At 38.5% G+C, this 15,799-nt stretch overlaps 1 protein-coding gene across 1 annotated transcript; it reads left to right on the top strand.

Moving 5' to 3' along the window:
• Nucleotides 1-427: 427 nt before the first annotated feature.
• On the top strand, nucleotides 428-15,465 carry LOC134750883 (phosphatidylinositol-3-phosphatase SAC1). Its single transcript, XM_063686120.1, has 15 exons — nucleotides 428-537; nucleotides 1,155-1,249; nucleotides 2,900-3,018; nucleotides 3,494-3,586; nucleotides 3,768-3,899; nucleotides 4,006-4,114; nucleotides 4,511-4,626; nucleotides 4,921-5,145; nucleotides 5,491-5,658; nucleotides 6,729-6,836; nucleotides 7,346-7,441; nucleotides 9,336-9,503; nucleotides 10,015-10,116; nucleotides 10,634-10,770; nucleotides 11,846-15,465. Exons 1-15 carry the CDS (start codon nucleotides 500-502, stop codon nucleotides 11,922-11,924), a joined length of 1,785 nt encoding a protein of 594 aa, XP_063542190.1. The 5' UTR covers nucleotides 428-499; the 3' UTR covers nucleotides 11,925-15,465.
• The last annotated feature ends 334 nt before the right edge of the window (nucleotides 15,466-15,799 follow it).

Genomic DNA, 15,799 nt, shown 5'->3' with positions numbered 1-15,799 from the left:
ACAGTGTGATTCTCTCTTTCTATGTTTGAAATGAGACAGTCCTTTAACAAACTATATCTTATAATATTTTTTTTTACTTTTTTTGACAGACATGAGTTTATTATGGTAAATCAACTTAAATAACATAAATATAATTATAAACTAACTTATTAAATAAACTAAAACTACAAATAAATTAAAATTATAGTTTGTCAAAGGACTGTCTCATTTCAAACATAGACAGAGAGAATCATACCATCTTTGTCTTACACTAGTACTAGCGCCCAAAAGAAAGGGATGAATATAATTTTCCTGTGTGTTACCTTGTTACTGACTGACAAATTGGTTTGACCAACTATTAAAATAAACATCTATATATAAAACTTTTTGTTCTTATCATAATTATATCATTTCCGAACCGAATATTTTTGAGGGCTGTCAGTTCAGTCATCAGTGTCATCGGGTGATGACTGATGTGTTTGCAGCTAGAGAAATTTAATACTAATAGAAATCGTTAATAATGGCAGATCAGCTACTAATTCACGATGATATTAAACTGTAAGTAACAAACAATATTTCTAAAAAAAGCAATATAATGTCCTTAGTAAGGATAACCGTATTTTGTAGGACTTTTTAAAAATTTGATTCACATCTGTCACACTTATCTTGTTTTCGTTGATACCATATTAAACAGTAATTAATTCTTAGTAAGTACAGACTGATTACTTTATTTAAGGCCTCATTTTAATATCTGGAGTGTATTGCTCACATACAGTATCTTAAAGGCCTTTTATTTAGGTGTCGTAATCGACGGTACAAAACGATAGATATTTGCGAGAGGTCGACTTGTACCTAACCATGCAATGGCAAATAACGGTTTTTAATTATAATTTGAACCTCACTAACGTGTCAATTCCAATAACAACGTGTTAAATGCTGTTAGTTTATTTTTATACTTTACAGGAGAATTTATGTCCATACCTCATAGGTGCATTCCACGAGAATGTCCCTTACGAAACACCGAAACGCCGTTATTCTAATAGTTCTGAAAAGACTGAGAAAATGATGTTAAGTCTGGTAATATGTACCCACATACCGACTCGCACTTGTCCGGTTTTTTCTGCTTTGTAAGCTTCAGCAACGCCCTTATACAGCTTATATGTGTTTTGTTTCAGATATACAACGTCTGATAAGTTCTACCTGGAGCCCACCATAAACCCTACAGAGATACTTGTCATCGACAGGGTATCTGGGGAAGCATCTGTCAAAGGTACACCCATTTATTTTGATAAATGAGAACTTATGTACAACATGAAAGCAAAAAATCTACTTGAATACAGCCCCACAGCAGTGCGGCATCATTCAAATAATTTTAAACACTGCTTGTTTAGCAACTTCCACAAGTGTCTAAACAAGCAGTGTGTAAAATTATTTCAACGGTTATTGATTGTTGGGAAAAATAAAAGTGTGTAGATGATTGAAAAGGCCACCACTTAGTTACATTTGCAGCCTGTACAGCCAAGGACCTAAATATATATACATTCCTAAAGTTTCAAAAATATGTGTACGGTCTTACACCTTAGATTAGACAATGAAGTCGTTATCGATATTTTTGCCTTAAACTGTACATGGACAAACATCAAATAATTGTTCATAATGTTAGCAAATTGTTGATATTCAAGTAGTTTAATTTCTACTCGATACTTTGTCACAGTAACAAGGAAAATGGGACAGAGGTCAAATTCCTTGACCACACTGATAACACTAACCTCTTGAACATAATTACCTGGTATTTCTATATACAGTAGGTTAATAACAAAAAACAACAGTGTATGTTAGATATATTTAATGATGCTCAGAAATTACAAAATCAAACAATCTTATTAACAAAGTAACTTAACACTACATAATTGTTATGTGAAATGCGATATCATTTTAAGAACTCATCTAATTTAGTCTACCGGATTCTATTTATTGACCAAACAAAGGCCCCTCAATCACAGATTATATAATAGTTCTGATTAATATGAAAGTTTCCTTTTTTTTCTCGCAAGTGTGTTGAAAAACGTCGTATGAAACACGTGTGCCTGTGGCCATTATATGCGCGGCTTTCTTGTGGCGCACTCGCTTATCCTCGTGCACACACAATATCGCCTGGTATAAAATGGCAAAGATAGATATAACTCCGTAATGGATACAGTCTAAGGAAAAAACGTGCCTCGAAAATCAAGAAAATTTGATTCTCGTTCAGAGGGCGCTACTAGTTTTGGCCTACAGTCGTATAGATGGCGTTGACGGTTTCGTTTGTTATTTAACAATTCTAACGCATATCAGTGAAAGAACATGGGTCAAAATCATAAAAATTATTAATGCAAATAAAAAAAAACATTTATCCATATTTAAATACATTTTATCGTATTTTTATAAATCTTCATTTTTAGTTTTAAAGTGTGTCGAATTTACTGGGGTTACAAAATTTACTATGACAGTACCGCTCTATCTTATTATATCCTCTGGTACTATTAATGCATCACAAATTAAGTAAAATATTAACCATGTAAATAGGCAGTCTATCGCTATAAGCGATCTCTTCCAGTACCTAGCCTTAGCACGCGTGTGCGACAGTACCTCGCGTGCGAGATAGACTACCCATCTTTTTACCTGAGCTGCTAATTAGAAAGAGACTGTCAGAGTAGTCTATCTCGCGCGCGAGATACTGTCATGGCTCATACTAAGCTGACAACTTTAAAAATAAACTTGAAATATTTTACCCGGTTAATTACCAAATTTTATTTTAGGTACAGTCAGCAAAGTTATTAGCAAATTACAAACAAATACATATGTATACAGTATACACTATACAGGGGTGCTAAGCTAATGGTTTTGCTGACTGTATCTTAATATTTTATCTTGTTGACAGCTTATGGCACCGTAAAAATCCCCATCCCAGAGAATGCATACAAACCTGTTTGCGGCTTCCTTGGCTCCATCAAGCTCATATCCGGATCATATCTGGTGGTTGCCAAATATAGAATACTGGTAAGAAAGACTTCTTAAGGGGCCCACTGACTATCAGTCCGCCGGACGATATCGGCCTGTCAGTTGTTCGGAACTGTCAAATTTTTGTTCTAACTGATATATAACCGCTTTACAAGTAGAAGGAACAAGTATCTGTGCTCATCACACAAATAAATGCCCTTACCGGTATTCGAGCCCAGGTCCATCGGCTTCACAGGCAGGGTCACTACCCACTAGGCCAGACTGGACGTCAAAAAAACCGGCCAAGTGCTTGCCGGACTCGCCCACCGAGGGTTCCGTATTTTTTAGTATTTTTTGTTATAGCGGCAACAGAAATACATCATCTGTGAAAATTTCAACTGTCTAGCTATCACGGTTCATGAGATACAGCCTGGTGACAGACAGATGTACAGCGGAGTCTTAGTAATAGGGTCCCGTTTTTACCCTTTAGGTACGGAACCCTAAAAAGGCTATTTCAAATGTGTTGTGTTAACAGATCGGCAAACTAAACGGACACGACATCTACCAGTTGGCCGGCACGGATATCATTCCCTACGCGCGGTCAACCACCCACCTCACTAACAAACAGGTAAATATTGTGATTATATTAATATTATTAAATCATTACTTGTCCTTATCTATTCTGACCCTTTGGCACTGTAGACTAAAATATATGTAGACAGGTTGCACCGTTAGTGTTAAAGTGTGCTAATCGCGGGATATCGTATTATGCGGGTTCTACAGCATTTTGTACTTACTGTTTATTTCAGATAGAAGACAACACCACATACGAGCGTATGGTCCGCGCGGCGCTAGACGCGCCAGGAATGTATTTCTCATACGGATATGACATCACACACACATTGCAGCGGTTACACTCGGTCGCCGCGGAATTCCATTCGGTAAGATACCACCATCCAAATAAGAAGGCTATTAAATAAAAACTTTAAGAAAATAATAGTAAAAAAAGATACCTATGTGCTAATATGATGTATTATTTGTATGCAGATGTCAGTGGCGTCCCGCGCCGATAGTCGGTTCCTGTGGAACGGGCACCTGCTGCGCGACTACTCGCATTTACAGTTCGCCAGGTTCGCGCTGCCCGTCATACAGGGCTGTATCCTTTACTGAACATAGAGTCGAAATGATTAGCAGAAAAACTATGAAACATATCAAGAAAAAAAAGCTTAAAACACACTTAACAAAATATTTAGATCAGTACGAATCCGAAACATGTCGCCAAAAGCGACTAAAAATAATAGTGAGTGAAACCGTACTGATCTAAATATTTTGAAATATGTCTCACGATAGTTTAATTTTGATACTTAACGAAATTTATTTCAAACTAAATCGGTTGCGCCGTGTTTGAATAACCTCCCTAATAAAATGGTGTATGCAACGTATAGATACGCCCTTTTATCTGTGTTTATTAGTTTGTTTTTTCATATTTATGAAACCACCTTTTGGCAATTTTGATCCGGAGATTCAAATACATTCTTTAACACATCACCAGTCGTGGCTATAAACAAGGTGACGGTGAACGGGCACAGACTCACTTGGTCGGTGGTGTCGAGGCGCAGTGTGGCCCGCGCCGGCACCAGGCTCTTCATGCGAGGGGTCGATGCAGAGGTATGCATACTGGAAGTCAAATATTCATAAAAACCAATTACTTTTGCCAAGTCCTTGGGCCAAAACAGTTGGGCTGTGCGTTGGGGTACCCCAGAGAAAAGAAATCGTACTAGGAATAGATAGGCTTGGCGCTTTATTTCACTCACATTAAATAGCATTCATAGCAAGATAGCAACAAACAAGCTTCCTTTTAGTTTGCGGTACGACAGTACGTGTGGGGTCTAATCTTGGAAGCAAAAGTTCCCCTCAAATGTTACATCAATTATTATTAAATTAATCATCAACCTTTTCCAGGGCAACGTAGCGAACTACGTAGAAACCGAGCAAATAATCGAGCGAGACGGCGAGAAGTCCTCCTTCGTCCAAACCCGTGGCTCCATCCCATTGTTCTGGTCACAGTACCCTAACATAAAATACAAGCCTGCTTGTACCCTGGCCCATGAGGACCATGTAGCGGCATACACTAAACATGTGAAAGAGCAACAGCAACTGTATGGAAGTCAAGTTCTTATTAATTTGGTGAGTAATTATTGTATATTATTAGGAATAGAAAAGGCCGTAATGTTGTGCCTTGGGGTAGTCCGGTCGTGTGCATTAAAACAGTCTGCTCTTAAACTTGTACCTTACTAAGTTACTACGGTAGTTCATACGAGGAATAGATAGAGTTAGTGCTTTGAGGATAGGAACAAAGTGGGTACACCAAATAATGAATCTGTAAAAACAACCCAACTCTATTTTTGACAGAGTCTTGGTAGTCGGTGTTGTAGTATTAGATATGGCTGATTTTTACACTTGGATCTTTTACACTTGGCTTTTCATTTTTTTTATTAGTTACATAATGAATACTCACCTTTACACCAACAGATCGACCACTGCGGCAAAGAGGAGGCCCTCGAGCGTGGTTTCCGCTCCGCCGTCGCCGCGGCCGCGTTGCCCGGCGTTCGCTACGAACCTTTCGACTTCCACACGGAGTGCCGCGGCATGCGCTACGACAGGCTGAATGTACTCATAGACCGGATAGCGCACGAACAGGTACATTATACACAAAGAGTGCTACGAAATGAAACCCAGCTGACTATAGTTCGCTACGAGCCTTTGGGCTTCCATACGGGGAGCCGCGGCATGTGCTACGACCGGCTCAACGTGCTCAAAGACCGGATAGCACACGAGCAGGTACACTAGAAAGAAATAAACAAAATACATGTATTTAACATCACAACGAGCCCTTCAACTTCCATACAGAATACAGAGCGCCGCGGCATGCGCTACGACAGGCTTCATGTACTCATAGACCGGATAGCACACGAGCAGGTACACTACATACACTCACAGGCGCTACGTAATACTAAGGGTCTGTGACCAAACTGTTTGTCATAGTTAGAGTTCGCTACATTTTATTGTATGGAAAGTTTCATAGTAGACCGCCGCGGCGCGCCGGGTGACGTTGATCACTCCGTCAAGTGCGGATGGTGCAACTGGCACTACATACATACAGTCTAAGGAAAAAACGTGCCTCGAAAATCACGAAAATTTGATTCTCGATCAGATGGCGCCACTAGTTTTGGCCTACACTCGTATAGAGGGCGTTGACTGTTTCGTTTGTTATTTATAATTTTAATGCATACCAGTGAAAGAACATGGGTCAAAATCATATAAAAATAATTAATGCAAATAAAAAAATCATTTAACCATATTTAAATACATTTTATCGTATTTTTATAAATATTTATTTTTAGTTTTAAAGTGTGTCGACAGGTGGCAGTGAATTTACTGGGGTTACAAAATTTACTATGACAGTACCGCTCTAGTATAAGTTACTCTATGGTATGATGTACCGCTACCCGGCGTCCGCTCGGGGCCATCGAGTTGTATACGGAGTTGTTAAGTATTGTGAACCAGCAACGATTATAAGCATTCAAACATTTTTTTTTTTTTATGATGAATAGGCAGGCGGGGGTGACCACGATCCCACCTGATGGTAAGTGATGATGTGGTCTACGGTGGAGCACGCTTACCTATGAGATACCTATTAACTCTTAACATTTATTTACACATGCTTTATTTATATATATTTCGCAATAACACTGAACCAATGTTCACAGACGGAGTTCGGGTACTTCATGTCGCGCGGCGGCAGCGTCCTCTTGCGGCAGAGCGGCGTGTTCCGAACCAACTGCGTGGACTGTCTCGACCGTACTAACGTTGTGCAGGTAAATTATTTTTTATTCTTTTTATTTATTTACCTAGTGCCTCAGTGAGCTATAGATTTCGCAGACCTGATGGCTCCGGCTCCGCCATTTTGGAATAATTCCAATTATTGCGAAATTATCGGACCTGGTCACGAAATTGCACTAGTACAACCTGACAGACCATCGAATATACGAAAGCATTCTTGTCAATGCCAAAAGCCCAACCTGCTGTACTAGCGTAGGTAAGAATAGTTAAAAAAGTATAACACCATTTAGGGCTCTTAACATCTTTGATCAAAAATAGGTTTAATAAGTTACAACATTTCCTTGCAAAAAATAAATTGTAACACACTAACGCTGACTAAGGTAAACGCCATGACAATAATCTTGTACCTACCCTTTGATCGTTACAGACGGCATAGGCGACAAAGGCTACAGTATAAAATGAACCTTAATTTGATAAAACTTATTATTGCGTGTCAAATGAACAGTGCCGGTTAAAAGGTGAAGTTTTGTTTTTGTCTGTGCAGAGTCTGCTAGCCAAGCGGCAGTTGGCGGGGGCGTTGAAGCTGCTCGCTGTGACCCCGCCGGACGATTACCCGGATCTCAATGTGCTTTTTAACAACGTAAATACATTTTTTTTTTGTAAAATTCAATGCATCTGATAAATTCGCACGGGTCTGGCAAACTTTAGTAGCTCAGTTGGTTAGAGCGATCGGACTTACTCGAATCTTGCCCAAAGCGATTTTTATTTTAATAAAAAAAACTGTTAAAGCCTGACCAGGTATATGATCACGCGCCATGTTGCGGAATTTCACTGGAACTATTTTTTTCATACTATAGTGAACTGTCACTCTATACATGCGCAACAATAGCGCCCTCTTGACAATGATCATATATTACTGGTCAGGCTTTATATCGCTTGCAGGATGTCTTTGCTTAGTACCTACAATATTAATGTAAGTACATATGCTACGTAATGAGGGCTACCGTTTTTGTGCTCACCAGTTGGCGTCACTGTAGTAGATGTAGGTCCAGAAAAACAGATCTCAAAACTCTTCTATGCTTATTTTTATAAAATCAATAAGTTCTACAAAGGTATGAAATAAAACTATGAAAACGGATTATATCGCGTGTATTGAATTTATAATACATCCCGACGTTTCGAACCCTTTACAGCGTTCGTGGTCAACGGGTGACTGAGGAAAAATTACAAAGTGCAAAAATACCCACATACTAAAATAATGAACAATCATAGACTACAAACTTTAAGGCTGGTTGTACATGCAAAAACGGTTCATAAGGCTAGTTATACACTACAATTATTTTCAAGTAAAGATATATATTTATACGCGATAAAAAAAAAAAAACCGTCCGTTTTTATAGTTTTATTTCATGAGTAACTATCGCGGTAACCGAAGGCAATATTATTTCTACAAAGGTATTTAATTTATTAATTTAAGATATTTTCAATTTACGTGACTGAAGTCGCGGGCAGTAGCTACTTTACAATCCATACTAATATTATAAATGCGAAAGTCTGTCTGTCTGTCTGTGTTAAACCGCTGAACCGATTTAGTTGAAATTTGGCATAGAGATAGAGGACATAGGATAGTTTTTATCAGGGACCGGACAACCCTTTCCGCGATAAAACCCTTTCAATGGGCGACACTTAAACACGGCTAACACATTGAAAGACATTCCCTTTTGAACTGCAAGCCCATTCATACCCTTACCTTTGACTAACCCTTACCGAAAAGCTAACCAAAAATAAGGCTAGCTCTTAATAAGGGTTACCCTTATCTTTAAGCGCTTTTTATAAAGGTTTCCCTTCGCGTGAAAGAGACAGGATTAGTATATATCTACGGAAGTGTAAGAAAAGGAAAGAAAATACGTGCCTAGTCAAAGAACGCCGCCGTCGCCGCCGACGATCGCTCGGATTCGAAGTAATTAATGTGTGCTTTATGAACAAGGTAGACGACTTAAATTAGCACGCTTATATGCTAAAAGGGAAGCTCTTTATAAGGCTAACCCTTATAAGCAATATGCAAGGTGTTGGTGAGCGGATGATAAGAGTTTTGTAAGGGTATTTGGGCTACCGATTACTCAAATGTGGTAGCTTTATATAAGGGTTTTTAAAAGCAAAACAAAGGGTTTCGTCTGGCAAAGGGTATGGTGAGTTAAGCCTTATGCAATACCCTTATAAAACCCCGATAAGGGATAGCGGGCCGGTCCCTGGTTTTTATCCCGAAAATCATTCCTTAAGGGGGTCGAAAGCGGGGTGGAATTGAAATAGTTATTGAAGTGCCAGATAATTTGCGTACATAAGCAATTAAGCATATTAGAATAATAGAAATAAACAGTTTAAATTTAAAAAAAAATATTTTAAAAATATGCTCAAATTGCATGATTGCTGTTACACTTTATCCAGGCGCTATTTTTACTGTAGCTGCGGTTACTAAGTCCACGCAGACGAAGTCGCGGGCAAAAGCTAGTTATGTAATTATTTGAGTATCGCAGGTATGGGCCGATCACGCGGACATGATATCCACGCAGTACTCCGGCACCGGAGCTCTGAAGACTGACTTCACTCGCACCGGCAAACGTACCAGATTAGGCCTGCTGAGGGACGGTGTCAATTCCCTCACGAGATACTTCAAGAACAACTTCACTGATGGGTTCCGACAGGTGAGAATATACCTTGATGTTTATTAAATAAAGTTCATATTTCGTTAAGCAATCATCTGCAGGGGCGAACAAAAATATGACATTAATAATCTAAAAACTATCTTAGGGCGTATACGCCCTAGATAGTTTATGCTATAGCATAAACTATAAGAATATAACTTAAGGTTTCTAATATAAAGTTCATTTTTGCTGGGGCGCTGAAACTAATGATTTTATAAGCCTAAATAATAGTTTATTACATTATACAAAACAAATAGTAATTCGCCAATTTGGCAAATTTTTGGTAAGATACGAAAAAGGTATTCTTAAAGGATTTGCTACACTGGATGCGTTCTGCGGGCAGCGGTCAGGTCAAACTTCAACTTCAAAGGTTGCTGTCAATGTTGTTCATACATAATGCGGGTTTGACCTGACCGCTGACCGCAGAACCTTCGTACTTGACTCGTTAACAATTTTTTCCTTATTTCCCTTGTTGCACAACGTGGGTGTTTTATTTAGTCTTTGTTCACAGGACTCCACTGACTTGCTGCTGGGCAAGTACGTGGTGCGCGACGGAGAAGGCAACACAGCGCTCTGTCCTCTTCGAAGAGACAGAGACTGGAAGTACATCACCGTAAGTATATTTTATCATCTCGAAACGAGTTGGGTTTAGACTCGTTAGAATCATCTGTAGGCCGAGCACATGATTGGCGTGACAGTATCTCGCCGCGAGATAGACTACCCGTCTTCTACTAACTGTATGAATTAAAGTGGGACGGGTAGTCTATGTCGCGGCAAGATACTCTCGCGCCAATCATGTGCTAGCCCGACTGGTACACGAGACTCGAGACAAAACTGTAATAGCGACAAAAACTGCTATCGAATACTTAGTATTTTATACTATCGTCACATAATAGAGCGCTTTTCAGTCGAGTACCGTGTTTAGGCCACGAAGCTTGCTGAGTGGCCTAAGTAAGGTACGATATTGAAAAGCTTGATTATATTACTATTATCTATTATATACAAATACTTTATCTAAGAGTCAACTAAAATAATAATTTTTATTTTATAAAACATAAATAATTAAGCAATAAATAAAGAGGTAATATTTTTGTAGCAGTAATTATAATTTGAAATGTTGTTTGTTTCAGTTCCCGTCGGTGCTGCTGGTGGCCATGTCCATGTTCATGGCGAGCGTGGCGCTGCCCTCCAAGTACACCAGCGAGGTGTTGTTCAGCCTCATGTTCTGGGGCGCGTGTATGGGCGCCACCCTCGCCTATATAGTCAAGTGAGTGTTATTCGAAATTGTAATATTTTATACCAGCGACCCACCCCGGCTTCGCACGGGTAAATCCTAACAAATTACATTACTAAACCTTCTTCAAGAATCACTATTGATAGGTAAAAACTGCATGAACATCCGTTCAGTACATTTTTAGTTTATCGCGAACATAAAGTCGAGAAGACAAAATCTTGTATGTATGTATGTATGTAAACACTTTATTGTACATAAGACAGATTACAAACACAATAAAAGAACAAACATATATACAATGTACAAAGGCGGACTTATCCCTATAAGGGATCTCTTCCAGTCAACCTTTGAAATCTGCTTAGTCTTTCGAAGATGTAGGTCTCGAAAAAATTGAGCAGTTGTCGCTGGAACTCGGGAGTGGACGGACGAAAATTCTAATGCTCAACAATTTTCAGCGAATATTATAACCGGAACTATTTTCAACTCCTTCCGCTTGTAATATTAGTTGTAAATTGTTGAGCAATACAATTTTCGACGGTCGCGACACTCGTGACATCTAGTGTTAGCAGTACTAATAAATTCGCTACTCGACGGTAGAATGTCGACTACGAAAATAAGCAGCCTTTTGGTTACGCGCATGTGAAGGGGATTGGCGGTGTAGTGTAGTGTTATTATATTAGATTAGTGTACGACAAAGATAGATATAACTCCGTAATAGATGGATACAGTCTAAGGAAAAAACGTGCCTCGAAAATCACGAAAATTTGACTCTCGATCAGATGGCGCCACTAGTTTTGGCCTACACTCGTATAGAGGGCGTTGACTGTTTCGTTTGTTATTTATAATTTTAACGCATATCAGTGAAAGAACATGGGTCAAAATCATATAAAAATAATTAATGCAAATAAAAAAATCATTTATTCATATTTAAATACATTTTAACGTATTTTTATAAATCTTAATTTTTAGTTTCAAAGTATGTCGATAGATGGCAGTGAATTTACAGTGGTTACAAAATTTACTATGACAGTACCGCTCTATCTTATTATATCCTCATTGGTGTACGATGAGAGTAATGTATTGGTGTTTGCACTCCCCGTCCCCGCAGGCACGGGAAGGAGTTCGTGGACTGGCCGCGCCTCGACTGCGGCGGTCTGGCGGCGCTCCGCTCGCGGCCGCAGTTATGATCCTAGAGCCGCCGTTCTCTGTGCTCGTAGTGTAGCCACCACACACACACACTCACACACCGATCACAGCTCGTTCGACCCCGAGACTCCCGGTTACAGCTTGTGTGACTTCACCCGAGAGTCGCCTAGACATCAAAACTTGCCAAGACAAATACAATTTTGATTTGTCAATATAAATATTCAAATTAGAATGGAATAGACCTTTTTATATGCTTCTGGGCAGCTAGAGGTTAAACCCACGAGTCCTGGACGCGATGTCGAGCAGAAAAGTATCTAATCGGTTCCGAAACACACGAACGAATGTATACATATACGAAGTCCTACGTTCGATAACTCATTTCATACAAAATGTATAAATGCTAGGACTCGAGGTTTAAACCGGTGTCTAGAATTTGAGAGTATGCCACCGACTTACAGCTAGTTTGACTTTATACCCACGAGTTCTGGGGACGTGATGTATCGGCACAGTTACCTTTAAATCGGCATCAATTAGATCCTATTTTTGCAGTTTAGAATTCAGAAGAGAGACGGCAGAACATTTGCCTAATAGATAGCATGTGGATAGCATCAAATAGATAGTTATGGCCTAAGTAAACCGCAAACCGGTAACAATTTAATTCGTTTCTGGTTCTCGTAAGTACTAAATATTTACTTACCGATTACATTCCCTAGGCTATTAGTCAAATCGGAAAACATCCTTTCTATGATAATCAGGGTGTGTTTAGGGATGGATGTGTTTACGCAACCGGAAGAAAATTGAATACTAATTAACCGGTAAATTAGCGATATTTCTCATGTATGTTCTGGTGGATTCATTTATGTTACGATAAATTTGGCCATTTGATCTTCACTATCTATTTCTTGCTGACTGTACCAAACTTATCGTACTTATGTACAAGTCAAAAACCCTTGGGACTTAGAGGTTTTTGACACTTCAAAGTGGGAGTCGAGGGGTTAAACCGGTATCCGAATCTTTACTCGGCTGATGTACAACAGTTACCATCGAATATTTGGCCGTTACTATTTTTAAAGCTGACTGTACCATTTTCGATTTACATAAAAGAATATTGTCATTCTACAAAAAAGGTACCCTTTTTCTAACGATACATGTATGGTCTGCCTGTGTAAAGTGTACCTACTATTTTTAATCGAATTTTGCATTTCATTAAAATATTTTTCACACGTATTATTATTTGCATGGAATTTTGTATGTTAGAGAAAGAATTAACTACTACATAATAATGTTGAAAATTTGCATTTCACAAATGTACGTGTATTCCTTACTACGTGGCTATTATCAAATACTGTTTTTACCATAGAGACTGAACTATAATTCCAACTTAAGAAAAAATATGTCCAACTATGTATACTATTGTATTGCAAATATTCAACATGTACAACCTTGTGCGTTTAAAATCAAATGTCACTTCTATTTTGACTTTTATACAATCATTCCTAATACCTACATTTGTATATCGCACTTACGCCTTACGTATGTAATTTAAATGTTATAGTTGAATCAACCTTGTCACTAGAAAGTGTAGTCAGTGAAACTATTAGCTTAGCACCCTTACCTACAAATATGCTAATAGCTTTGCTGACTACATGAGTTAACCATTCCTGCCTCTTTCTAAAGGTGTCATCCCATTTCAAAGAAACCTAAATTTGCAATAAGTAAATGCCCATTTTCCAACGTTTTTATAAGTATTCGAAGAAACCTAATCTATTTCAGAGTTTTACTGCTAAAATCTGTTTTTATGTCTTGTATACTAAAATGGCAGTTTGATTTGTCTACCCAACGTACCAATCTGGTTTTGTATGAGTTTTGCACTAAATGACAGATCTATCTGATCTATTTTTTGGACGAATTGGGGCAGTTGAACTGTCATGTCAAAAAAGGTTGAAACCACGTATTTGCTATTTTCATATTGTACGATTCCCACCGACCGGCTGGAGTCGGGCCGCGCCGGAGCGCATTTTTAATGTATAGTTTGTCAAAGGACTGTCTCATTTCAAACATAGACAGAGAGAATCATACTATCTTTGTTTTACACTAGTACTACCACCCAAAAGAAAAGGATGAGTATAGTTTTTTGTTCTTATTTACTGACAAGATTTGCTTGACCAACTACAGGTAACCTACCTATACATTATGTACCTATGGCAGACGCGATAGGAGTCCGTCCGCTCGCGCTTGCGGCCGTACATATGTGAAATGCGCTCCGACTCCACCCGTTCGATAGGAATCTTATTTTCTGATATTTGTTAATTTAGTTCACGTGCATATTAACCGAGAATGTTAATGCTAGTGAAGTGTTTAATGTGGTGTTTATTAGAATAATTGTTGGGATCAAAGATCAACGTGGTGTATCTATGGGTGGCTAACGGAATGGAGACGGCGTTTTATTACACTTTTGCGGGTGACATTGCTGATAAAATACTGTAAAGAGAGATGGTTTAAGAGCTTACACACACTATCAAATATTTAAAAATACTTTTATTACTTTAGGCGAACAGGGATCGTGCGCGTTGGAGGGTCTACCATCTTGTGGCCTGAATCTGAAACATAAACTGTACATTGACACTTCACGCCAAAGCAAGTGCTGCCCTCTACAGTTCATGCACGTGCTCTATACAACGTGCTTACGTGACTATCTCTCTATTACGGCATGGATAGCTATATCTCTCTATCAAAATGATCATGTACCATTGCGCTCGGCGATTGTTGAGCCATTTAGGGTCCTAGCTAAACTGGTTTTTCAATACTTGCGCTATGGAATGTCCAATTTAGCTAGAACCCTAAATGGCATAACAATAACGGAGCATGACTACATAATATTCAATCTTTGGGATGAAAAGAACAACTCGGAATTGTTGTTAGTACCTAGGTAGGTACCTACTCATGCCCACAGCACCAACAACGCCTATACAGGGTGGCCAAAAAATATGTGCAATCCCGTTGCCAGGGAGGTTTTGGGATTATACTGAGCAACTTTTACTATGGGACCAACCACGAAATCGCGAAAAAAAATATTCACCCTCCCATAGAAAATGGACCAGCCAAAATGTATGAAACAGCCAAAATTTTTTTCGCGATTTCGGGGTTGGTCCCATAGTATAAGTTGCTCAGTATAATCCCACAATCTCCCTGGCAACGGGAAAGCACATACTTTTTGGCCAACCACGGCATACGCGCTTGCGCCTGTGTTTATGGCGTGCGAGTGACATGTTTTGCTTATGCCGTATAGCGTTGAAAGGATTAAATGCCAGTCTTCTGCCTGATGATGTTTATATTTTTTCTAGTAATGACGCAATTTAGATATTTTCAAACAAAGCACTCAGTTAACTTTTCTGTGTAATTATTTATTCCTATGATATTCTTTTTTTCAGCAATGTTATTCACAAAAGGTGTTTTGTAATTTATTATTAAACTATTTTTTTACGAACTTGTATTATTTAACTTAACGTAGTTTTGTAATTCTAAGATGTCTAATTTTATGGAAAGGATATAAATATATATCATTAAAGTGTTTGAACCTTATTTGTTGTTAAAATAATTGATTGTCAAACAACTAAGACCCAATAATTTTATTATCATCTTAAAACCATTTAGTACAATCGAATTAAGTCTCACCTCGAAATCCTTCCAGAGTTATGAAATTTGGTATGTATGTTAATTAAAGGTCTCTTTTTCATGTCCACACTATTTCACATTTGGGGACCTCAAGGAATCGCAGCCATCTTGGAAAATGTGTACCATCCTGGAGAAATTTGCGTTTTACTCTAAATATACGTTCTCTATGAAAATATGGTGTAAGGCAACATTAAAGCTTATTAAATTCTACACAAATAAGTCCTAGATAACTTTGCGGAAA

Source organism: Cydia strobilella, chromosome 21 (assembly GCF_947568885.1).
Source record: "Cydia strobilella chromosome 21, ilCydStro3.1, whole genome shotgun sequence".
NCBI lineage: Eukaryota > Metazoa > Arthropoda > Insecta > Lepidoptera > Tortricidae > Cydia > Cydia strobilella.
This window is presented reverse-complemented; position numbering and strand designations above follow the sequence as displayed.